Here is a 24,034-nt window from a genome sequence, read left to right on the forward strand (position 1 = left end):
AAACAATAATAACATAATCTAATGCAGTTTACCTTTCCAGTGGTCCTCCAAATTTTTTGTAACTCTTGACAAACCTGTAAGCAGTTCACAGAGATGTTAAAAGGAATATGTGAGGAGGAGCAGACATATAGCCAAACTGAGAAACCGGTTGTTAGTATAATCACCTCCGGATCTCAGCATCGCTGAAGCCCTTGATATTTTCTCGTGGTATGGTTCGAGGCCGTCCTCGTTTTTTCGGCCTCTTTCGGTCAGAGGGGGAGTCACTGTCAGACCCAGAATACCTCCTGTTCCTGCTCTGCCGGCCCTCACTAGCGTTAAAGCTTATCTGTTAACACAAACCAAGAAAAATCATCTGGAAGTTCATTAAGAACCCAAAACGTACAATACCACAGAGCACACAAATTGCAGCAAACAGTTTTTCTGAAAACTAAAAACCTAAATCACGGGTCCTTATAATATTTGGCATGGCTACTTGTGTACCTGTTTGGCACAATTCCTCATGCGTGGCAGCATATAGATTTCCTCCAGCTCTTTCTGTCTCTCCTCCTCCTCCATTCTTCTCCTCTGCTCCTCAGGAATGATTTCGTCCCAACTCCGCTGACTACGTTCAGAGTCAATATCTATTTCCTCGTCCTCCATCATGGAAAAGTTGGCCACCTGCGCAGGCCAGGTCAACAAACAACTGTAAACGTGAACTTGCTGAAGAACAGAGCATAACAATTTTGGATATCGTTCAACCAGTTTCTGAAATAAAAAACAGGTTGTTTTTTTTTTTGTTTTGTTTTGTTTTGTGTTTTTTACCTTGAACTGAGACAGCAGTTCTTCTCCCACTGTTGAGGGTCCAGGATCATTCTCCCTGGTCTCAGCTCTTTTGAGGATCTCGTCAATGTCCATTTCCTAAAGAGCAGAACAGGCCATGAGATGTTACTTCAATATATTTTGGGAAAAAAAAGTGTGATTATGTACACACAATTCTGTATATAACTACATACCTGAGGCTCCTGCTCCTCACCCTCTTGCTCTTTGAAAAGCTCCACAGCACCAAACTTCAGGATGGCAGACAGCTCCTCCTTGTTGAATGGCGCTGAACTGTATGTAATAAAACACACTCAAGTGAAATAACAACAAAGTGTAGCAGCAACCGTTGATTCAAACACTACAGATGAAATCTCTTGATTAGATGTTTTGGGTGAAAAAGAAAAGCTGCACTCGTCTTGGCAGCTGTCGATAAGTAGGTGGTCAACAAGCACAGAAATTTTAGTTCAAGAGACATAGGCAAAAGGAGGAAAGCCAGTCAAGCAGCAGAATGTGGTATGTGTTGCTTGCCTTGAGGGAGCAGCACCAGTATGGAGGACAGTTTTCCCTGTGGTGTCCATCCTCTGAATGACAAGGTGGTCCAGCACCATTTTCTTCTTCGCCCTCTCAATGATGTCCTCCTCCACTGAGCCCTTTGTCACCAGACGGTAGATATTCACCTGCCAGTCCACAAGCAAACAGTGGGATATACAGTGTACTGTGTATATCACTAGGACAGCATTTGGATAAGATGGATAATTTATGTCTAGGGTTGATCCGAGTAGGGCTAGAAAGATTATCAAGTAGTTCAAATTTGCTCCAGCTCAACCAGCTGCAACATTAAAATGCTACTCACATGTTAATGTATCAATAATAAAATAATCATATAATATATATAATAATATAAACCTCAGAAATGGGCCATTCTGCTAAATGAGTACTTTTCATACTTTAAGTACAAGTTGCTAACACTGTACTTTTACTCAAGTCAAATTTGCAGGACTTTTACTTGTAAGTACTTGAGTATTTTTAAATTGTGGTATTGTTACTTTTTCTTAAGTGAAGAATTTAAGCACTTCATCCACCACTGGATAATCGCCCACAGCGGGGTTGGGCTGGATCTAGGTTTATGACAGTTGTCGTTTACCTGTCTTTTCTGTCCGATCCTGTGGGCTCTGGCCTGGGCCTGCAGATCATTCTGGGGGTTCCAGTCTGAGTCAAAGATGACTACTGTGTCAGCCGATGCCAGATTGATACCCAAACCACCAGCACGCGTTGATAACAGGAAGCAGAAATCCTGGGCACACAAGTGGGGGTTCACTGTATGTTACAGTCCTAGTTCATTCAAATGAAGCATAAACTGCATTTACTGTAACCAGGGCATAGAACTTACCTCTGAGCCCTCAGCATTAAAATGATCCAACGCCTGCTTCCTCATCTCCCCTTTGATGGAGCCATCTAATCTCTATACAAATTCACAACATTTCAAATTCAGAATTTATAACAGAAATGTGTAGATGGCATTTAATCTTTTCTGGTTAGCTGGAACAAAATTCAGAGAGTGCTTTTGTGGGGCATATCTGTGTATGTATGTATGTATGGTATGTCCTAAGGTCATGTGAGAACAGCGTGTAGCTACCTGAAAGAGGAACTGTCGGCTTCTCAGGTATTCAGCCAGGATATCCAGCATCCGTACCATCTGGGAGAAGATGAGAACTCGGTGGCCTCGCTCCTTCAAACGCACCAGCAGTTTGTCCAACAGAACCAGCTTCCCACTGCTGCGGATCAATTGCTATAAGAAGAAAAGAGGGGCTAACAGTTACTGGTCTATCCTCTCCAAGTAATATCATGAAATTAATATGTACACAGCTGTGTTCATTTGGTATGCTGCTGGAATTAACCACATCCACTAAGTTAGCTCTCTCTCTGAGTCGTTTTTGGCTGCAGCAGGTCGCTGTTTTTAGTGAAAAAGCTCTAAAAGCCCACGATACACTATCTGCTCAGCACCAAACAATAGACAGACATAGTTAGAGACTAGCTGGCGAACATAGCGGAGCATTTAGCAGCTAAAGAGACAGATATTTCCCTCAGGAGTTGGTAAAACAACAAAACAGAGCAAATATTGGACTTACATTAACCAGATGCCTGACTCCAAATAAATGATAATAGTGCTCCATAAGCGCTGGATGTGTAAATGAGCAAATGTTTGCTAACAAGTTCACCATATTGTTAGGTTTCAAACCCCGAAGGAGTAGAACCCTATTGAGTTTGTGCAGGTTTGTTATTATTAGGGCCGGAGCACAAGGAACCTATTGTTTTTGTAGAGATAATTATTATTCTGCTCTTCAAATGCATTTTTGAGGGGCTTAGAATGCTTGAAAACTCCCCCCAACGCATGCCACGGTTGAGATAAAGTTGCTTTGATCTTCATGAGATTTTGGGGGTTCATTGCTCATCATAAAGAACATATTTTAGTTCCTTTTGAGAGAGTTTTCCTTTAGGATGCTCAAAGACTCACAAAATGTTACGCCCAGACTTGAACTGGTAAATACTTCAATTTGAGTTCACTTTTGGGCTTGGGGCTGGCATGTTGGCTATATAGCACCCCCTAATGACTTTTAGACTTAATCTCTGTACTTAAAAAAAGCCTCTTGGAGTCATACCCTAAACCCAACACAAAGTCAGCCATTTTGAATTTAACGTGCCATTTTTCACCATTTACAGGCTCTGTAATTTAACAAACTCCTCCTAGAGAATGAATTGGATCTACTTCAAATTTGAGCAGTGTAATCTAAAGACCGTAGTGATGCTAAATTGCAAGGCTTTTTATGTTTTTCAAGCGGTGTTGCCGTGGCGATGTGGCGAATTCCGGGTTCCAAAATTAGTAACAGTGCCACATTGTTCCAAAATTGGTAACAGTGCTACCTCGTTCCAAAATTAGTAACAGTGCTACCTCATTGCAAAATTGGTAGAGTAATATCAGTAATACATGAGAGCTAGAAACACAATCTTGTTTCCTATAACACGCACATATGCACGCACACACACACACACACACACACACACACACACACACACACACTGAGCTCTTTGTTATTTGTCTTTCATATGTATGTTATGGCACAATTAAAGGAACTGGAGTCAAGAAGAATTTCCCTACATGTACTTGTATAACCAGTATTTGACCAATAAACATTAAACTTTGATAAAAGGTAATATATGAAACTTTGGTGAGCTTCAGGGGGGTGATGTCATGTAGGAGCTTCCTCTTAAATACCCATCAGGGCATCTGTTGATGCAATCAACAAGCTGTTCTTTAAAGTATGGGGCTAAACCGAATCTGACTATGTACCCTATATTCCGAATCTGGGAACATCGCTTGAAAAGATCAGCAGTCAGCAGTTGATGATGAAGCCTTTGTAGTAGCGTCAGCGGTGGTTGGTAGGGACGGTGGTGTAGCACAGAAATGCGCCATAGAGACCCGCTGTCTGCGTCCCATAGCGGCTTTGTGGCTAGCACTTAGCATGTGGGACCCGACAGCGCTGATCCCCATTAAGGTAACACTTATCGCCTTCTGACACAGCGAGTATGCCTCACGGTTATTTCCAGAGACGGGCCTCAGCCATGGTTCAAACTCCTTGTCCTCCAACCCTTTTCTGGGCAGTTTAACACCCGGGAGTAAGGGAACTTCACGTTATCAAGAAGTAGTCAGTCAGTGAGCGCGCTAACGGCTGTCCTTTCCAGATAACGTCAAATCTAGCAGGATTCCATAAAGAAACTACACAGAATCCCACTATGCACCTACGCAGTGATTAAATTCATGCAAACTTTAGCATACAACCTCTTTGGACAAATATATATATTGAAAACAAGCTGCAAAATTTAATACCTCGGAAAAAGGCAATTATAACTTTTTAAGGGCCTTAATTGTAGCTAAATTGATTTATCAAATTTTAATACTTTTTAAGACCCCAAATACATCATGTTGATAAGAGTCCTGGACTGAGGACATTTAAAGGTTCATTTGGAGTTTTATTGTTATTATTGTGTTTTATCTACACTTGATACACAGCAACACCGTGTATGATAAGTGCATGTTTTCTAGCGCCACATAGTGGACACAAAAAGTATATTGGATAATAAACTGGACTGGACCAAGAACACTCAGGCTGTTTACAGGAAGGGCCAGAGCCGCCTCTATTTTCTGAGGAGGCTGAGGTCCTTCAACATCTGCCGGACAATGCTGAAGATGTTCTATGAGTCTGTGGTGGCCAGTGCTATCCTGTATGCTGTTGCATGCTGGGGCAGCAGGTTAAAGGTAGCGGACGCAAACAGACTGAACAAACTGATCCGTAAGGCCAGTAACATTGTGGGGTGGAGCTGGACTCTCTGGCGGTGGTGTCAGAGAGGAGGATGCTGGCCAAACTACACGCCATCTTGGACAGTGTCTCCCACCCGCTCCATGACGTGCTGGCTAAACAAAGGAGCACCTTCAGCGGAAGACTCATCCCACCAAAGAGCACCACAGAGCGCCACAGGAAGTCATTCCTGCCTGTGGCCATCAAACTATTTAACTCCTCCCTCTAAGGATTAGTCTGTTTGACCCTAGGTCACTAAACTGGACATTGAGCATTACATCTCCGCCATAATTAATAATAATTGTGCAATATTCTGTTTACTACTCAAGTGCAATATTAGTTTTCCCTTGTTAGTTTTTCTTATTACTGTTACGGATATACCTCAATTACTCTCGACAGTACATGCACCTCCGCTTTTACTATTATTTATTACATAATTAGTGACATTGTATTTATACTGTACTTCACCATCTACCAGTAAACCCACTTGGTACTCGACACTTAGTTTATCTTATACTTATACCAACATGTTACTTAATTTATTTCTGACCTGTTTATAGTGTATAATATCGTTTTCTCCTGCACTGACGTAAGGAAGAACTACTGGAACAAAAGAGTTTCCCTACGGGGATCAATAAAGTATTTCTGATTCTGATTCTGATATATTTAACTCGTTCAAGCAGGTGGTCTTGAAGAATCAAGAGTCAGCCAGCCTCCGATCACAAGACCATGGCTGTCGCGCTGTCGCACCCCCCCCGAGGCACTCGTGGAGGCGAGGGCCTGTTCAATTGCAGCTTTAATTATTATTTGTCATCTTCTGCCTCAGCTCAAATTGCCGTGAGCTGGAATGAGCTGAAACTTGGCCCAATAACTGGAAAGATGCGCAAGTGTTTCCACAGTAATATGAGCCCAAAAAGCTGCTGGGCCTGATAACACCCCTGGCCGTGTACTAAGAACATGTGCCAACCAGCTAGTCGATGATATTACTGACATTTTTAACATATCACTGTCAGAGGAGATTGTGCCCACCTGCTTCAAGATAGCCACCATCGTACCTGTACCTAAAAATCTACAGTGTCTAGTCTAAATGACTACCGCCCAGTAGCACTCACCTCCATTCTTATGAAGTGCTTTGAGAAACTGGTTCTACAGCACATAAAGAACAACATCCCAGCCAGCCTGGACCCTCACCAGTTTGCATTCAGAACCAACAGATCCACAGAGGATGCCATCTCCACTGCCCTCCACTCAGTCGTCACACACCTTGAGAACAACAACACCTACGTCAGAATGCTGTTTGTTGATTTCAGCTCAGCATTCAACACAATCTCCCCCGTGATAATGATTGGAAAACTTAGCTCTCCGGGCTTTAGTACCACACTCTGTAATTGGATATTGGACTTCCTCACAAACCGACCCCAGACAGTTCGGATTGGTGGCCACGCCTCCTCCACTCTAGGGTTGAACACCGGAGCCACTCAGGGCTGTGTGCTCATCCCCGTCCTGTTTACACTGTACACCAATGACTGAAACCCCTGACATGGAGACAACGTTGTTGTGAAGTTTGCAGATGACACAACGATCATCGGCCAGATTTCAAACAACGATGAAGGCCAAAACACACCATCGCCGAACAGTGAGCGTCAACAGCCAACCCCAATATTTTCTATGTACAACCCCCACACTGGCGGTGCACTGCTCTGCAACAATTCACACCACTGCCCTATTTCTAGCCTCGCTGCCATTGAAAAAACGCTACTACTACTACAACACAATCTTGACATTATTTACTAGTTTGTTTTCACTGTAATTTTAACTATTTCACTTGTGCCTGTTATCTACAAGGCAAAAATTAAATAAATAAATAAACTCCACTTGCTCCCTGCTTGTACATTCTGGCTCCCGTGGCAGCTCGACTTCCTGTCCTCACCTCTTGTTGCTGTCTCTTGTGTGTGTAGATCACTGCCTATAATGTATACATATACAGTCTATGGTGTAGATCAATGGATAAGCAGAGATAGGCGGCACCTGACGCGCGTCATATGCTGCCCCGCTGCGGCAGTGTGTTTTCCACTTATGACTTCATATCGGGAGGAAATCCACAAATTTGCAGAGTGGTGCACAGAGAACAACCTACTGCTCAACATCAGCAAAACCAAGGAGGTGATCGTTGATTTTAGGAAAAAGGAGGCAAAGACACACACCCCTGTCTACGTCAGTTGAGCTGAGGTGGAGCAGGTGAATAGTTTTAGGTTCCTGGGAATCAGCATCACAGAGAAGCTGTCATGGTCATCTCACATCTCCACCTTGGTTAAGAAAGCTCAGAAACAGTTGTATTTCTTCAGGAAACTTAAGAAGGCAAACTTCCCGTGCCAAGTTCTTATTAACTTTTACAGAGGAGCAATAGCATCCTTACAGGAAAGGCTCTGCAGCAGGTGATTAAAACTGCTCAGAAGATCACTGGTACCCATCTACTGAGCATCAGTGAAATTGGAGAGGTGAGGTGCCTGCGCAAAGGATACTAAAGGACAGTAACCACGCCAGCCACAACCTGTTCACCCTGCTGCTGTCTGACAAGAGATACAGAAGCATCCGCTGTCGTACCATCATACAGAGCAGCGTCTTCCCTCAGGCTGTGAGACTTCTTAATTCATCCTCAGCACTCCGCCATGTAAACTAGTTTTATTTCAATGACTTATTTATTCCACAAGTGCAGCTCAAATATGCTCTACAAAAAAACCTCAGGGACCATAAAAGTCCACCATGATGGATTTTCTGCAAATTTGCATGAAAACAGTAAAATTACATCTACTTTTTGGATTTTGACTGTATCAACACCAAATTTGGGATATATTGCAGGACTGAGATACACATTTCTATTACAAATTAGCAAGGTTGAAAAACATGGCCGCCATCAACCAAAATATCTTTGCAAAAGGGAGGGGCTTAGCAGGAAATAACCCATAAGCCATAACTCATTAATAATGTGTCCAATCATCAGAAATCTTGGGAGATATCTTTTGTCCGTGTTTGGGAATAGGCATGCCAAAGCATTCTGAGCCTGACCCATAGAGGGCGCCACAAATTCCAAAAACATATACCTCAAAACCCGATGGACAGAATTTCAACAATTTTGGTATGCATGCTCTGGGGGCAAGTGTTAACCAAAATCTGAAGTTTCATATTGATTGGTGCAAGTGGGCATGGCCTATCACATATTTGCCCATAACTCAAGATGCCTTTGAGCAATCCTGATTAAATTCACTGGAGACATCCCAGACTATCTCCTGAACGTACACACCTATGGAAAGCCATTTGCGCAAGTAACGTCTTAGAGATTTGTTGTTTAGACTACATTAAAATGCATCTTAACACACAACCCCAGTTTTGAAACTTATTCTGGTTTTCACTATCATTTGGCATATTATGTTCACATGAAACATAGTAATTCATATCCCTGTAAATGTGACGTTAATATTATCTGGATTTCTCAAAACCAGGATATGATGTTTATGTGCAAACACATACTAGGGGAACTCCAAAAAATATCATAACTGGAAATTATATAGTCATATTTGTTTTTGATAAAAACCCAATTTCAGAACTCTTATATTAAAAAATATACACTTTGTCAGGACTAACAGAAACCCTGATGTTGCAACACAATTGCATAAAATAAACAGACCTGTAAGGCTTCAGCTTTGATGAGGAACTCGTTGTCCTCTGGGGGCTTGATAAGGTAACAGTGGTTACAACACTTCTTCAGTTCCATCATGATGTTCAGGAAGCCCGACGAGCTGCCTTTCGTACCTTTACTCAGAGCCTTGTAGTTCCTGGTCAAGATCCATCTGATCACAAACAGAAGACACACACACACACACATTACTATACTATTCCATAAATTATGCTAAAATATCTAGCAGCAAAATTAGATTAACTAGAAATGTCCTTTTCCATACTGACTCTAAATGACTCTTCTCTCTTCTCACTCTAGCAGGAAGTGGCCACAGATCAACTGATTGATTGTTGCAGCGCACTTCGAAGGATTTTTGAGTATGATGGGGGAAGTAAGGCTGTGTTCAGACTCACAATACCCCTGCGTTGGGGTATATATTCCTTATTTCGCCATTTTCATTCTACTTAATTCTCCACCTTAGTTTAGTGTTCACTCAAACTTATCCACAGTGTCTGCGTCTTCTAACATAATACTCTCTAATACTCTCTCTCTCTCTCTGTGTTTCTCTGCAAACACTTGATCGCCGGCTGTTAACCTGGGCGGCATTGCATCATCTGATCGGCTCTTCTAATCGACGTTAATAGAGACCACCAATGAAACTTTTTAGAACAAATATCAGCCAATTATGGTGCACCCTTAGAATAAACACTGCAGCTCCTCAATACCCAAGACGTTCCCGTGTCTTGCCTCCCAGCTACTGGCAAGGCAAAAGTGAAGGGGGTTAAAAAAAAAAAGAAAAAAAAAGTGAGTCTTCCCTGTACTTCCCGACCACCATCTGGAAGCTGCAGGAGGAACGGTTAACACTATGCCTAAGCTACCTCATTAAGCAGATCATATGATTATAAAAAATATTTAAAATACTAATCAGTGATAAATTAATCTTATTGGCTTTTTACTCACAAAGCTTTTATTGCACTTATATTCAACCCTATCCAAAGTTCACTCATGTAGTTTATTTAAGGTGCATAATGATGAGAAATCATATCTACATTTTTTCTTCTACTTAAAAAGGTAGTGTGCCGCTCTTACTTATAATACTGTTTTTGGATAGCACTCATCTCAACTCTGAGAATCTGCTCCACTTTGGCAGGAAGAGATTTCTCCACATCCTTCTTGACTCGGCGCAGTAGAAAAGGTTCCAGCTCTTTGTGCAGACTGGTGTAGCCCGAGTCCCTGCCTTTACCATGCTCCTCCTCAAACAACTCCCATGAGTGAAACCTTGAGAAACAAGACATACAACACACATCAGTGGGAGTGTAGCAATACAGTCAACTCGGGATGAAATTCCTTATTTATTCCCCATTGGAAGCAAAACGTGCAAAACCTGAAAAAAGTTTCATCATTCTTGTCTCATAGGTTTGTTTGTATCATATAGCTTTTCATGATATATTGTTACACCATTATTTATCAGGACCTTTTTACTGCGCTTTCATGTGAAAAAGACTGACATTTGGGGAAAAAATGTTAACACAGTGGTTGTCAAACTTTTTAGCCTGTGACCCCTTAAAATTAAGCAGTGCATATGTCTGAGTTTGTCCATGTCATTTATCATTGATTGCTTCATTTGAAGAATTATTACTATCCAGGAAAGGCAGAAAAAAAGTATATAAATTTGTGTAGCAGAGCTAGTAGTGTATCAAAGAAAGTATCAAAATCGAAGCAGCAGAAACAGAGATATCCCCTTTTTTATTGCATGAATTCTTCTACTTTGCCAAAGCATGACACCTACATTATCCACAATGCAATTCGGCAGTGTTGTGCTAGTAATGTAGCCTGCAGCCACTAGCCTCAAGCAGATATGAGGAGCGGGCTACAGAGTCCTAGTAAGCTCACTTCTTTCTAATTCCACACCCCCAGACATCATTGAGGCAATTTATTAGACTTCACGCAGCTCCCTCTGGAGAAACAAAAGACTTTATACAACTTCATTCAGAAATGCAGTAGTATACCAAAACCCGTAAACACACTTTGATGTGTTAAAAGTTCTTTAACGCCAAGCTGAACAGCATTATTTCTCTGACCTCTTCTGGTGAAATTTTGGCTGGTGCACAACATCACTGTTTGCCGTGGTGAAAAGTGTGCTCTGTTGTACCTGTAACCACACCTGACAGTGGTATCAAGGAGTACTGAACATACTGCTACATCACTGCAGCAAGGAGAGAACTAAGTTAGTCTTTAAGCGTAACAATTGATATGGCCTACTTCTCGGGCATAATGAAGTGCAGCAGGGACCACAGCTCTTTCAGGGAGTTCTGCAGTGGCGTTCCTGTGATCAGAAGCCTGTGATTGGACTTGAAGTCAATCATGGTCTTGTAGAGGAGGGAGTCATCATTCTTCAGTCGGTGCGCCTCATCCACACCAATGAAGGCCCAGTTAACACTGCCCAAAAATGACTGGAGACACACACATTTGTTACAGGTTTTACATGTGCCAACATCATACTGCACAGCTTTAGAACTGTTATCATTTCATGTGTCATAAATAAGGAGATCAAGTGACAAACAACAGCAAGACCATGATCCATGATAAAGTGAAGTAGCTGCTGAGCTGACCTTGTCTTTGAGAAGAATCTCATATGTTGTGAGGAGGATGTTAAATTTCAGTCTCTTGCTATGGACATGCATCCACTCATGTGTCCTGATCTATTAAATGAAAACACAGGAGAAAAGGAAACATCAAAAATGTGAAGACAGTCATTAACAAACTGAAGACTTTGCTGCTTGCATTCATACATCTTAACCTTCAATTACAGGAAAGGGGAAATATGAAATTGTATCAATATGGTTGTATAAGTGATTTATACAATTCAATTATGACCCAGTGCACTGTCATTCCCCCTACTGTGTGTGTATGTGTGTGTAACAGGTGTTTGAACCACCATACCATATTCCTGCTGCTGATGTCTCCCAGGTAGACCACGACATTCATCTGAGGGGCCCAGAGCTGGATTTCTCTCTGCCAGGAGGTTAGTGTAGAGAGAGGCACAACCAGCAAGAAGGGCCCATACAGTTGGTGCTCATTAAATAGATAGTTGAGGAAGGAGATGGTCTGGATGGTCTTCCCTAAACCCATTTCATCAGCAAGGATGCAACTGTTGCCTCTATGAATGACGAGCAGAAGAGAGCAACAGCAAAAGCTCAGATTGTGGGCCTGTTACACACTGCTGAGTGATGGAGCATACAGCATTTGACTGTGACACACATTTTATTATATATATATGCCCCCATCGTCAACTGCTACTACAATTATTAGTCTTATTACTATCATTTTAATATCACCACTACCTGTGTGTGTGTGTGTGTGTGTGTGTGTGTGTGTGTGTGTGTGTGTGTGTCTCTCTCTGTGTGCCTTTGACCTGGGGAGAGCCAAAAAAGCAATAAAGCAACAATTCTCTCTTCAACTGGCCTTTATTGGCACGGGAAATGGATGTTAACATTGTCAAAGCATGTGTGAAATAAAAACATATACATACATGAATCTCTCTCATATAACGAGTACGGTCTAGACATGCTCTATAGTACAAGTGCAATAAGATAACTTCTGTTATGAATTGGCGCTATATAAATAAATTGAATTAAATAAATTGAATTAAATAACTTAATTAATATCTTAGGTGCCACTATAGCTTAATTAGCCCAATAATTACAGAATGTACTTTTGGACAACGCAAGTTAAGAATTTAAGGATTGCTTGAGTCATACTTGCACCAGGAGTGGGCCATCCAGTTCAAACTGTCCAACTGGTAGTCTCTGAGCTCCAGTCCATCACCTCCTATGTAAACAGGCTGCTTCTTCATGGGCACAAACCTGGGTCTCTGTTTCAGCACCTACAGGAAAGAAAAGCAGCTGGTGAGGTCCGTGTAAATCGAAGCTCACAGTTCAGTGTATTTCAGATTGGTAGAGTTTTGAATTTAGTCTAGCTTGCTGTTAGCTCTTCTGTGTCAGTTTCCACTCTACCAAGGTGTAATGCATTACCAACATACTTCCACTGCCAGTAGAGACTTGGCAGTGAGTTACCTTGCAGTCTCTGGAAGGAATGGTCTTGGACTGGTTTCTGCTCATGTAGTCATCGATGCATTTCTGGAACTTTTTGGCGATCAGAGCACCATCTTCCCAGCTACACTCTGAGTATGGTAAACCCTGCCACTTACACAGGTAGTCCGGGTAACCAGCCGCTGACTTCTGGTTTGAATGTCCTGCTCAAAAGGAATTCAGAGACCTATTTAGTTACACAAATCCAGTGGCATCAAATATATTCAGAGTAAACTGTTTCACACAAACAACAAGTGATAAAGAAGGTAGAAGGTGCACCTAAGATTCGCTCTACAAGTTGGTATTGAAAGTGCAGGTCATCCATCAATTCTTCCTGGCAATTGAAATACTCTATATCTTCTGGTGAAGCTGCCTTTAACCTGGGGAGAGGAAAAAAGCATCAAAAAAGTAAGCAATAGCCTGTATTCCATTTGCTGTCTGGGGCAAACCAACACATTTTCAGAGGGTAGTAAATTAAAAGTTAAAATATGACAAATTCACGTTTTCAGAAGATGACTGGTTTGAATCCCCCTAGAGACTAGCAAATTGTAGGCACTGACAGTTAAATGCTCAGGAGACACAACAGGAACAAATGTGTTTAAAATTTTAACCAATAAAGCTGTGAATGAAGCTACATTAACAACTGTTTAGGTAGGTACGTTTAGGTTCAAATGAACAAATTCAGCCAAGAACAGTAAGATAGGACAAAGTTAGAGATGGTGACATTTGTGCTTTCAATAATTTATTTTATTTATGTGTATGCATAAGGATAGAAATGGTTAAGTTTAGGTAGGAGTTTAGCATGGGTAAGGTCATTGCATTGACCAGGGAGGACGGCTGGCCACTGAGACCTCTATTACTTTTGCCGGTCATATGGTTCTCATTATATTTGTCTAGTAGTCTTTCCTGCTGCTCAGTGGTCAGTAGAAGACTGGGCAGCTTTCACTGTTAGTGTGTAAAACTGTAGGATTGTGATCAAGTTCAATAAAGTGAGAAGCGCTCACCATTTCTTTTTCTCCTGTTCCTTCTTCTTGAAATTATCCAGTTTCTTCATGCCCTTGACGTTCTGTAACTTGAGTGTCTCCTCGGTCTCCCAAGTGTTGTGGATATGGGCCCAGTTCTTCCACTTTATCAAATACTGGCTCTCACCAGCCTCTTTGTTGGGATTGAAGTTGGCATTGGGGTCCCCGTCTGCTTCTACAGCATATACGGTGGTTGCGCTTCCTGTTGCTGTTAGGGAAAAAAAAAAAAAGGAATAATGTGTAACATATTTCTTTATTCATCCTTAGAACCAGACTAAAAGATTGTTTTGTTTTGAAAGTTAACAGTACAGAGCAACAGGAAGTTCAAGCTGTTTTTGTCACACAGAAGTTTTAAGCAGTCTCCCTGTTATGTCCTGACTTTCCCTAAATAATTGTTGGGCTGACAGTGGCCGGTTGGAAACTTATAACCTATCACTCAACCCTAACCTCAATATAGCATCTCCGTATCAATATAATTGAAAGAGGACCGTCTGTATTTTTGACAGTATTGAAAATCATACCTTCAGGATTTCTAAACACCCTGATGTACCGTAATACCTTGATACCGCCCAAGCCTAACTCTTTCCCTAAAATTTTATGATAAACCTGAAATTCCATACCTGCCTAAATTCCTGTCTATAGCGGCAGTTAAATCAGAGTGGATGACAATCTTAGCACTATGTTCCTTACCTCTTTTCCTTCCTATTCTGCTGTCCATCACTCTCTCCAGTGTTTCAAACTCGTCTTCCTCAGGCTGCGGAACATCTTCACCCAGAACTTCCACTAGGTCGTCTGAGTCAGTCTTCAGCTCCTCATCCTCCTTGTAGCTGATGTTGACTGTGGCCTGCCGGCGTGGACCCACAGACGCCACCTTCTTGTAGTTATCATCCTCGTACTCAGAAGAACACTTTGGGGGTTTCTTCCTCTGGGTGCTGCTTTTCTTCCCATTCCGAAAATTCATCCTGAGACATGACAAGAGGTGAAGAGGTAACGTGTGTGCAGAGTTAAACTTAAGCCACTTTTTGTATTCCTTTCAAGATCATAGGTCTTATGATCAATACCTAACTGGCTGAGGTGAGTGACCACTATGAAGAGAAAAATTTTAAGAATAATGTAACTGTGTACACAGGCAGCCATTAAAGGGCAACTGCCCACTTACTTGGTTGGAGGCTTTCTGCTTTTGATTTTGTGACTGGGCTCATAGTCTGATGCTGTTTCGTCACTGTTGTCCTCTGCTGATGAGTCTGATCCAGAACCACTCCCAGATCCAGAACCCGATCCAGAGTCAGAGGAGCCTGAATTTCTTCTTCTTTTGGATCCACTTGATGAGTCAGATTCATCGCTACTTGACGAGTCCTAGAAAAGATTATCATCAAAGACAGGATGTTTATGAATAATCAGATAGTGCCAATTCATTGTGCACCTCCACTTACAAATGTTCCATTTAAGTACACTAATGACATCTCCAAATGTGTTGATTAGTTCCCAATCAAACAGCGCAGAAAAAGTGTATTAGGGATCAGTTTGAAACAAACCTCATCGGATCCACTATTTGAGGAGCTTTGTCTCTGCTGCTGCTGCTGCTGCTGCTGAAGCTGCTGTTTCCTGAGCATAGCAGATCTTTGCACTGCTAGGATACTTGGGTTGGACTTCCAGAACTGCAATCAATGAGTGTAGTGGAAGATTAGCCAAAAATATATGTAAACATGTCGAAAAGCTTGACACACGACAAGAGTTGACACCATGTTAAAAACAAAAAGAGTTGAGTACTAGCAGTGCTCTGAAAATGTGTTAAACCAAGTCAAACCATCTGAACTCTGAGTATAACGACTATGCTGAGTCTATTTTGTAATAGTTTCACGCAGTGTTATGCACTTTGATGCTGATTATATAAAAGCAGCTTCACAGAATAATTTTATTTTCTCCACATGTCCCGTTGGATTAACAAATAGGAGCCCATCTTTGATAATTTCTTGGAAATCACGTTTATTTACCTCCGCTCCGTCGATGTTTGACTTATTTGGCGGTTCCATCTTCTCCTTGGATTTCTCTGTGTCAGAATCTGACTGGCTGCCAGAGTCTGAGCCACTACCTGAGTCACTGCTCCCTGATTGGCTGCTGCTGCTGGAGGAGCTGGAACTGGAGCCTGAGCCGGACGCTGATGCTGAGCCCGATCCAGAACCGGATTCATCATCAGAATTACTGTCACATGTAAAGAGAAAATCATAAAACACATATTTGTGCATTAGTAATTAATAGAGGATTCATCCACAAATATAATCAGTTTGACATACTGGACTCAAAACATGTTTGTACTGGTGCCAATATAATACCTTGTACCAAAAATAATACCCTTTTCTATACCTCTCTTTGCCCACGAATTAAGATGTTTTTCAACAATAAAAAAATTACATTCTGTGTTCGGCCTTTCCACTGTATTAAACTTTATTGGCATCCATTCTGGTCTTGTACAAAGATAAACACGATGGCACAGGCACTTAAAGTGTTGCATGCTTGTAGCTTATTTATGTAGACAATGACAGCCCTGCATCAAAAAACACAGCCCCATCATTCGTTTCAATGAGAGACCTGCGTTATTGCAGCTGGAGTGCCACCACAGAGAAAGGGATGTCCAGCAAAAAAGTTTATCATTGTGCAACTTTTACCACAACGCAATCCAATGTCATCAGCCTATTACTTATGTGCAAGTGCACATTTGAGTGGGATTAACTGGCATTGGGCTAATTCCACAGTTTAACTTGCAATCATCAAGATCAGCTAATTACTGCTGCCACCACAACTTTCCAGAATTGTAAAATCCTGCCTCAATGCAAAATATACTGCTGTGTAGTGTAAACCACTGACTTGTGAGAAACAACAAGACTGTAAATATCAGTGGCATACCATTAGACATCAGTCTGTAACTAAATTACACATTTCAATGTAAACCAACTGGAAATGGCAGTGTCCCAGACACAGAAATGGGAGACAAGGCGTACGAAAGTATTCTGCTCCAGTCTAATGTGTAACAATAAGGGTCAGATATAGTTACAATTATCAATATATTATCAGCAGTATCATCTGAGATGACACTTTAATATAAACAAAAGATTTTAATCACTATCAACAAATTACTCTGATGTCCTTTTGTGGGATTTGTTGGTTCTCTGAAAATAATATTATAAAGAGTACAGTCTAGACTTGCTCCATAGGAAAAGTGCAATGAGATAACTTCTGTTATGAATTGGCGCTATATAAATAAAATTGAATTGAATTGAAAGATGATTTGTTGATTTACCTTGACTCTCCACTGCTGTTGCTTACACTTTCATCCTCACTGCGTCCAGCCATGTTGAAGTCCAAAAATATAGACTTCCCCCTGACAACCTGTAGTATTATGTTCCACGTGGTTAACCTGTAAGAGAAGATACACATTAACAACATTAGAAATACTATCTGGGAAATGCCAGAACTGTGTCTTCATCAAAGCTGACTCGTGTCAGTAACATTATGCTTTCACAGCAGCATATATGAAGAGGGTCTGATAAAGTTGTGCTTGTTAAAATTTGGCACAACATTACAAAACAACACTCTGCAGGTACAAATCCGCATGCTTCGAAGTAAAATGCCTTTGCAGCTCAGTACACCATCCCTAACCAACTACAGCCCCTGCATCAAAGTTCAACCAATGAACTGTCCTTGTGGAGCTGTCAATACACTTTTCCACGAGACTTTTTTTTTTAAATGTGAAAATTTGTGTAGTCATTTATGCTCTGCGTTTTAGTTCTGATAGCGGTTATCTGTCTCCGTAGAACAACAAAACTTATTTTTACGAATATCAGAACAGACGGCGCTGTGCGGATGGCTGTAGCTAAACGTAACTTAACGCTAGCTGTATTTGTTCCCTCACCGCAGAGGCCTAACGTTATGAGGCCTGCATAGCAGCAGCGTGTTTTCACATCCTCACAAAGCACCGTGGACACACTCAACACTAAATAACCACATTAACCTTAGCCAAGGCCGACAAACGACTTATAGTAAACGGTCTTATGCCAACTTTAGTGTCATCGTTTCGGGGTACCATATATTCTTAGTGTGGCTACAGTTTAGCTTGTATCTAACTAGCTAATACCGGCTAGTGACGCCAATATTAGCTATTGGCGGGTAGCAGTAATGTATGCAGACACTGCCAACGCGCCAGCCAGTATTTTATCTCCAAATCCAAACGGAGAACAGTATTCCGCAACAATCGGCATTATTGTATTATTACCACCAGCAGCTTGATTAATGCTAGCCACTTTATTGCTACAGGATAATGACTGTCCTCATATGTATAACCAATTACTGTTTGCTTGCTCGTATGTGTTGTGCTAGTATTATGATTTTCTGGGTTAGAAAATCATAACACCTGTAAAACAATAAGCGCAACAGTTAGCGTTATAATTCCGCAACATGTGCCGCAACAATGTGAGTCAAACATTAAATGCCATACCACTTTTTGTTATTTAACATCAATGTGGGTTCAATAAACATGAAGAGAAAGGGATGATAGTCCAGCGTAAACTGAGGTTGTCAAGGAAAGTAGCGTTAGCTGACTTGACGTTATGAAGCACGAGGCTAGCACAGAAGCTAACAGAATGACAAAACTTTGCGCTAACGTTAGTTCATCTTAGCAGGGAACCGCTGGAATGTTCACTTCCCGGTTATAGCCGGTACTCGGTGTTTAACAGTCAACGACATTTAACTATGCAAATGTATGTGCAAGTAGTGGACCACAGTAGAGTGCTAAACCTATTTAGTATGCATTATTAAACCCACAAACCCAAATTAGCTAGCATAACTTCACCCTCTTCCATCTTGTTTTCATTCGCCGCTCACTTCTCGCGGCTTTTACCACATCAACATGCAACGTTAGCTTACTTTCTCGCTGAACTAAGGGATAAGTAACTCCACGCTGTATGTTACCTGGTGTGATTTTATGTTACCTGGTAAACTCCAATGAAATAGTTGTCTAAATCCGCCTTTCCACTTCAGAGGTCCTTCCTTCTTCGTTTATTTATCTAGCGAGCTAGCAGCCACCGATAGCTAACGCTACCTCACGCTAGCTAGCTATCTCCCAGTTAGGGAGCGCAGCCCCGAACGATTCAGTTAGGTAGATCTACTGCAATGTTGGTGTTCCACTCCCTCCAAAAAATCAAGTAAGTCCCCTTTCCCGTTTTAGATGTAAGCAAAATATAGCGCTCGTCGGTCAACTGCGATTGTAGAAAGCTGGCATTTCAATCCAGGGTCTTCCGACAACCGGCCTCCGCCATGACGCCGTAGGGTTCACTTCTCTAGGAAACCCCGGACAGTGACGTAACGACTGTGCTCTTCTATACACTGCAACAGCAGCAAACATCTGGCAGCGCGTATTTTTAGGCAAGAAATACTTCTTCAGAACAAACGGAATTATAGATTGATATGTTAACTTCTATAGGACTGTGAAATGTGAAGGCTGCGAATGGGGGTATTGCAGGAGGGCAGGTGGAAGGAGAAAGGCATCTTTGAGTCCCGGAGCATGAATTTTGAAAATGTTGAATCTGGCAAGTGAATCGGAAGAAGATCAAAGACAATGGACTGAAGTAAGATCCAAGCATGCAAGGAAGAATAATTCAGTATCCAGTCAGAGTGAGTTGGAAACCCAGAATGAATGAAAATAAATGAAAAGGGACAGAAAGGAAATGAGAGTGAAGAATGGAAAGTAACCATTGATGTCGGAAACATTCCAAAGACGAATTAGGCTTTAGGCCTACATTAAAAAAAAGGGCCTATTAAACATGCAAGTTTTTTGAGCAAAGCAATGTTGTTGTTAAATGCAGCTAATGTCTTCCTACAAGGCAAGATACTGAAGACGAAGGCTCTGAATGGAGTTCGAATTAAAGCCTCGCGAAAGAGAAAGAAAGAGAAGTGCCGCTCCCCACAGCAATATTAAAGTATTTTTTAGAGTTGAATAATTTACATTGCTTAACTACCAACAAATGAGATTCCTAATAAGACGTTAACACCATTGTAATGTCCCCGTCTCTCTCCCCTGTTACTGGATTTAGTAAATCTATCAGAATTTATTCTTGCAATTAACAGAACTATAGTTTTAGTAGAATCAAAATATAAAGATTCACACTGCTGCATTGCATTGCATCCTATCACCTGTGACAGGGTGATAGGATGCATAGTGGAGTGTGCCTGTTTATATAGTAATATTACATACCTAATTCCACTTGCTGAGGTAGCACCTGCTTTGGTTAGGTGGCTAATACTTAGTAATAAAGTAAAAAAGATACAGGATAAACACAATGAGAATAAGCAGGAATGTAAAGATAACTGAGTGAGTGAATCGGTTTTTCTGTGTTTATACACCTGACACAAATCCCTAATATCCAATTCAGCTGTTCATAAAATGATAGCTAATGTTTTGGCAATGTATGAACAACTCTTGACTTCAGCACTCAGCTATCAAGGGTTGCCTTTGGTTCACCGATGTTTCAGTTGGGGTTTTTGCTTAGCTAATTCTGTTTTGTTTGTTTTTTTGTTTACCAATGCCTTACAGATTATTCTTAAAACCAGGTTGATTACCTCTGTCAACACTTGTCAAAATACAAGTGTTTACCTGAAATGAAACAGAGTAGAGTTGTATAAAACAAGTTCAACCAAACATTGAACACGAACACTAATGCTACAGTCCTGCTCTCAACTGGTGCGGCTTCTCAGCTTTCTTCATCGAACGCTAGCAATGAGCTCGAACAGACACCTCATTTGTGACCCTGTCTTTACCTGAAACTTATGAGACAAAATACACATACATGCACATTTACAAGTAGAGCATTACTATCAGTGTGACTGGCTAACATGTATTTGATTAAAAATTTTGGCTGCATCACACAATACTGACAGCGACACCAGTCGGTTGGTCCAGCTAGCTAAGTAAGCTAAAGTTAGCAGCGGATATGTACCTTCATAATTACACAAGTAAAACGACACATAAAATTTGAAACCATTTTTGAGTTTACTGCTTGGCATCTTTGTGCACAGCCTCATCCTTCTCCGCACATCGTTGATAGTTAATTTTGGTCGTTCTAACCATAGATATAAAACACTAGATGTCACATGTCATAATGACTTGCCATTCTGGGATGGAACAATATGGCAGCCATCATACCTGGGTCCAGTTTTAAACTCGCTGTAATTGGAACCTATGGTTAAAGAGGCTTACGTTGTCTTTATAATCCTTGTATTTTACTACCAATATACCAATACTGTTTTTTATTCAAAGTAATGAGTGTAAGACAACTGTGCCTGTCTAGAATGAACCAAAAGATTTTAGTAGAATTTTGATTATTATAGCTTCAAGAAAACAAATCATGTTTTCAGTCATGAAGATAATTGCATAATTGTGCATTTATATGTAATTGGCTTGCTGGATTTGTCTTGAGATATTATGACATGGGATTTAGCAGTGAAGATGAGCACTTCTCCTTGTCGTTAACATGTTGAATGTTGACATTACACTTGATTGGCATGGAATCAGCTGCTTAGCGGTCAAATGTTAGGGTAATATTACTAACTTTGTTATAACGTTAACGTCACTGAATGTTACCTTTGAGCTCTAAGTTAGCATAGCTAACATTAAAACAATGTTTGCTGGTTATAACTGATCTGTTTAGCTAACAGATCAATGCTGTTGAGAGCTAGCAATCAGCAAAAACTTTGACTTAGAACTCAGCTGCTCCGATACTTGGTAGCTAATGGTAAAGTTACCTAATTCACTAACTTTTTGTAGTTTTAGTTGACCCGTATTTAAAAAATATATCTTTCATCTCTATACTGGCGTGTGGAAAGTGATGGCAGCCTCCCTGGTCTCTTTGGTTCTTTTTCGTGAAGCAATTGGGTGCTGCACAGCCAACAACCATAGATGCTGCCCATAGGGAGCAACAATACCCAGGTAAGATGGTGGACGGTTATCCCATGAAGAGACTTATGACGTAACGGCGCATCTAGTTTTATATCTATGGTTCTAACAAACACCAGGTGAACTGCGAGTGGTGGGATGCTGTCTCCATCTTCTCTCGCTTGTGTGTCGAGTTCACCGGAAGTTGACATGCGGCCTGAGGTGAAATGCAGAAGCATTGCGTGTATGGTATAGAGCCTAATGATGTCAGCACAAATTTTCAATTCATTTGAACATACTTTTTAATTGTTACATACATATTTTCAAAACATGTCGATGTCCTTAAATTTTAAGTATAAAAATTTTAAACACTTAACCCTATTAGATGTATATTAAACATGCATTCAGCGTAACATTGCATAGTTAAACATTTACAGGTTTTTATCCATTTCTAAAATATGTAATGATGTTTTTAAAATATGGTCTAAAACCGGGCTATATGTAGCCCAAAAAATCCTGGTCTATTTCAGAGCTAAAGTATAGAGGCAATTTTGAAATAACATCTATTGCTCAGTGGGTCAGGAAAGAAATCAAAAGGGGGAGAAGTGACCACAGTAAACTGGAGTCAGATAATATGTTACCACGCTTTAAATGCTATGTGCTGTTAGCATGCTTTAAATGCTAAAGCATGTGGGTATGTGGCAGATCAGTGCAAAGCAAAACCAAGGTGTGCTAAATGTGCTGGAGAACACGGCGGTTGTGCAGCGGATGCTAGTTGAAATGTTGTGATTATGTTGAGGAGCATAGTACGGAGCCCCGGAGGGGCCATAGAGAGAAAAAACATATATTGAGGCCACGTTTTACTACATCGAGCACTCGAAATGCTATTACAATTTGCTCCCATGTTTTGATTAATTTGTGCACACGAGTTAAGTGTATATACAGAGAGCCAGCACAACAGACCAGCCTTGTTTATCAGAGTGCTGAGTAATGGAAAACATTAATTCTGAAGAAACTATGAGTTAACAGTCTGTGTCAAGCATAGAGGCAGTATTATGTTTAGCTCTGGTTGTGTCTGTGTTTTTCTTGCGGTTGCTTTGTAAAACAAACTAATACAGCAGATTGTGAGCTGTAGTTTCCCCAGTAAACACACTGACCTCTTCGGCTGTCGCAGTCCCGCCTGGCCTGCTGTTGTTCCTCTTGGGGTCCTCCGGAGCCGTAATGGGAAACGTTCATTCTGTGGGACTATGAGATAATAACTTGAGTCAAGCACAGAGGCTGTATTAGGCTGTCGCTCTGGTTGTGTCTGTGGGATTTTTATTTCGGTTGGTTTGTAAAACAAACAGCCAGCGGTGGTGCTGATACAGCAGATTGTAAGCTGTAGTTTCCCTATTAAACACACCGACCTCTTCGGCTGTCAGAGTCCCTCCTGCCCGGCCTGCTGCTGCTCCTCTCGCGGTCACTTCTCCGCCGGAGCTGCTCTTTGCTGCCGTAGTGTCTCTGGGCTAGGCATAGCGGGCAGGCCGGGTGTCTGCATGGCGGACAACTTGATGGGATCATAAGAGGGAATTTTGGTAAGGCAGATTGGGAAAAATTAACTAATTATTGTGATTCAAGGTTTGGTAGGATAGATATGTCAGGACATATAGATGAAATAAATGAAAACATTGCAGCTATAATAATGGGGGCATCTCAAACGGTTGGGAAAAGCACTAAAAGGAGAGTTAAGATGGTATCGTGGTGGAATGAAGTTCTCTGAAGCGAATAAAAACAGAAACAGAATTTTTAAAGAGTTAAAAAGAAGACAGTCGTTACAGAATTTATTAGATTGTAAAAAGGCATTAGTAAGGAAAATAATCAAAAAATGTTGGAGAGGATTCTGTTCAAGTATCGGGAGAACAACATCATTGGATATAGTATGGGGAATCATTAATGATTAAACCTAACACGGCAGCGGCGGACGGCCGCCCACCATTGAGTCTGGTTCTGGCCAAGGTTTCTGCCTCTTAAAGGAAGTTTTTCCTTGCCACTGTCGCCAAATGCTTGCTCATGGTGGGATTTGTTGGGTCTTGGTAAATAATATTATAAAGAGTACGGTCTAGACCTGCTCTATAGGAAAAGTGCAATGAGATAACTTCTGTTATGAATTGGTGCTATATAAATAAAAC

At 41.2% G+C, this 24,034-nt stretch overlaps 1 protein-coding gene across 1 annotated transcript in view; it reads right to left on the minus strand.

Annotated features, from left to right (window-relative positions):
* The window catches only part of chd1 (chromodomain helicase DNA binding protein 1), a 36,639-nt gene extending 17,341 nt beyond the window's left edge, over positions 1-19,298 (minus strand). The window contains exons 1-24 of the mRNA XM_044173354.1: positions 18,928-19,298; positions 17,241-17,357; positions 15,937-16,144; positions 15,478-15,600; positions 15,102-15,298; positions 14,633-14,904; positions 13,925-14,150; positions 13,200-13,300; positions 12,906-13,084; positions 12,591-12,715; positions 11,773-11,989; positions 11,442-11,531; positions 11,092-11,282; positions 9,919-10,107; positions 8,839-9,001; positions 2,435-2,587; positions 2,189-2,260; positions 1,943-2,092; positions 1,327-1,475; positions 993-1,089; positions 802-897; positions 481-657; positions 165-325; positions 33-74 (exon numbers count right to left, since the gene is read on the minus strand). Of these exons, the coding sequence (XP_044029289.1) occupies positions 33-74; positions 165-325; positions 481-657; positions 802-897; positions 993-1,089; positions 1,327-1,475; positions 1,943-2,092; positions 2,189-2,260; positions 2,435-2,587; positions 8,839-9,001; positions 9,919-10,107; positions 11,092-11,282; positions 11,442-11,531; positions 11,773-11,989; positions 12,591-12,715; positions 12,906-13,084; positions 13,200-13,300; positions 13,925-14,150; positions 14,633-14,904; positions 15,102-15,298; positions 15,478-15,600; positions 15,937-16,144; positions 17,241-17,293 (3,431 nt within the window). The 5' untranslated portion in view covers positions 17,294-17,357; positions 18,928-19,298. The remainder of the gene's footprint in view (positions 1-32; positions 75-164; positions 326-480; positions 658-801; positions 898-992; positions 1,090-1,326; positions 1,476-1,942; positions 2,093-2,188; positions 2,261-2,434; positions 2,588-8,838; positions 9,002-9,918; positions 10,108-11,091; positions 11,283-11,441; positions 11,532-11,772; positions 11,990-12,590; positions 12,716-12,905; positions 13,085-13,199; positions 13,301-13,924; positions 14,151-14,632; positions 14,905-15,101; positions 15,299-15,477; positions 15,601-15,936; positions 16,145-17,240; positions 17,358-18,927) is intronic.
* Positions 19,299-24,034: the final 4,736 nt, after the last annotated feature.

This window comes from Siniperca chuatsi, linkage group LG18 (assembly GCF_020085105.1).
Source record: "Siniperca chuatsi isolate FFG_IHB_CAS linkage group LG18, ASM2008510v1, whole genome shotgun sequence".
Lineage (NCBI taxonomy): Eukaryota > Metazoa > Chordata > Actinopteri > Centrarchiformes > Sinipercidae > Siniperca > Siniperca chuatsi.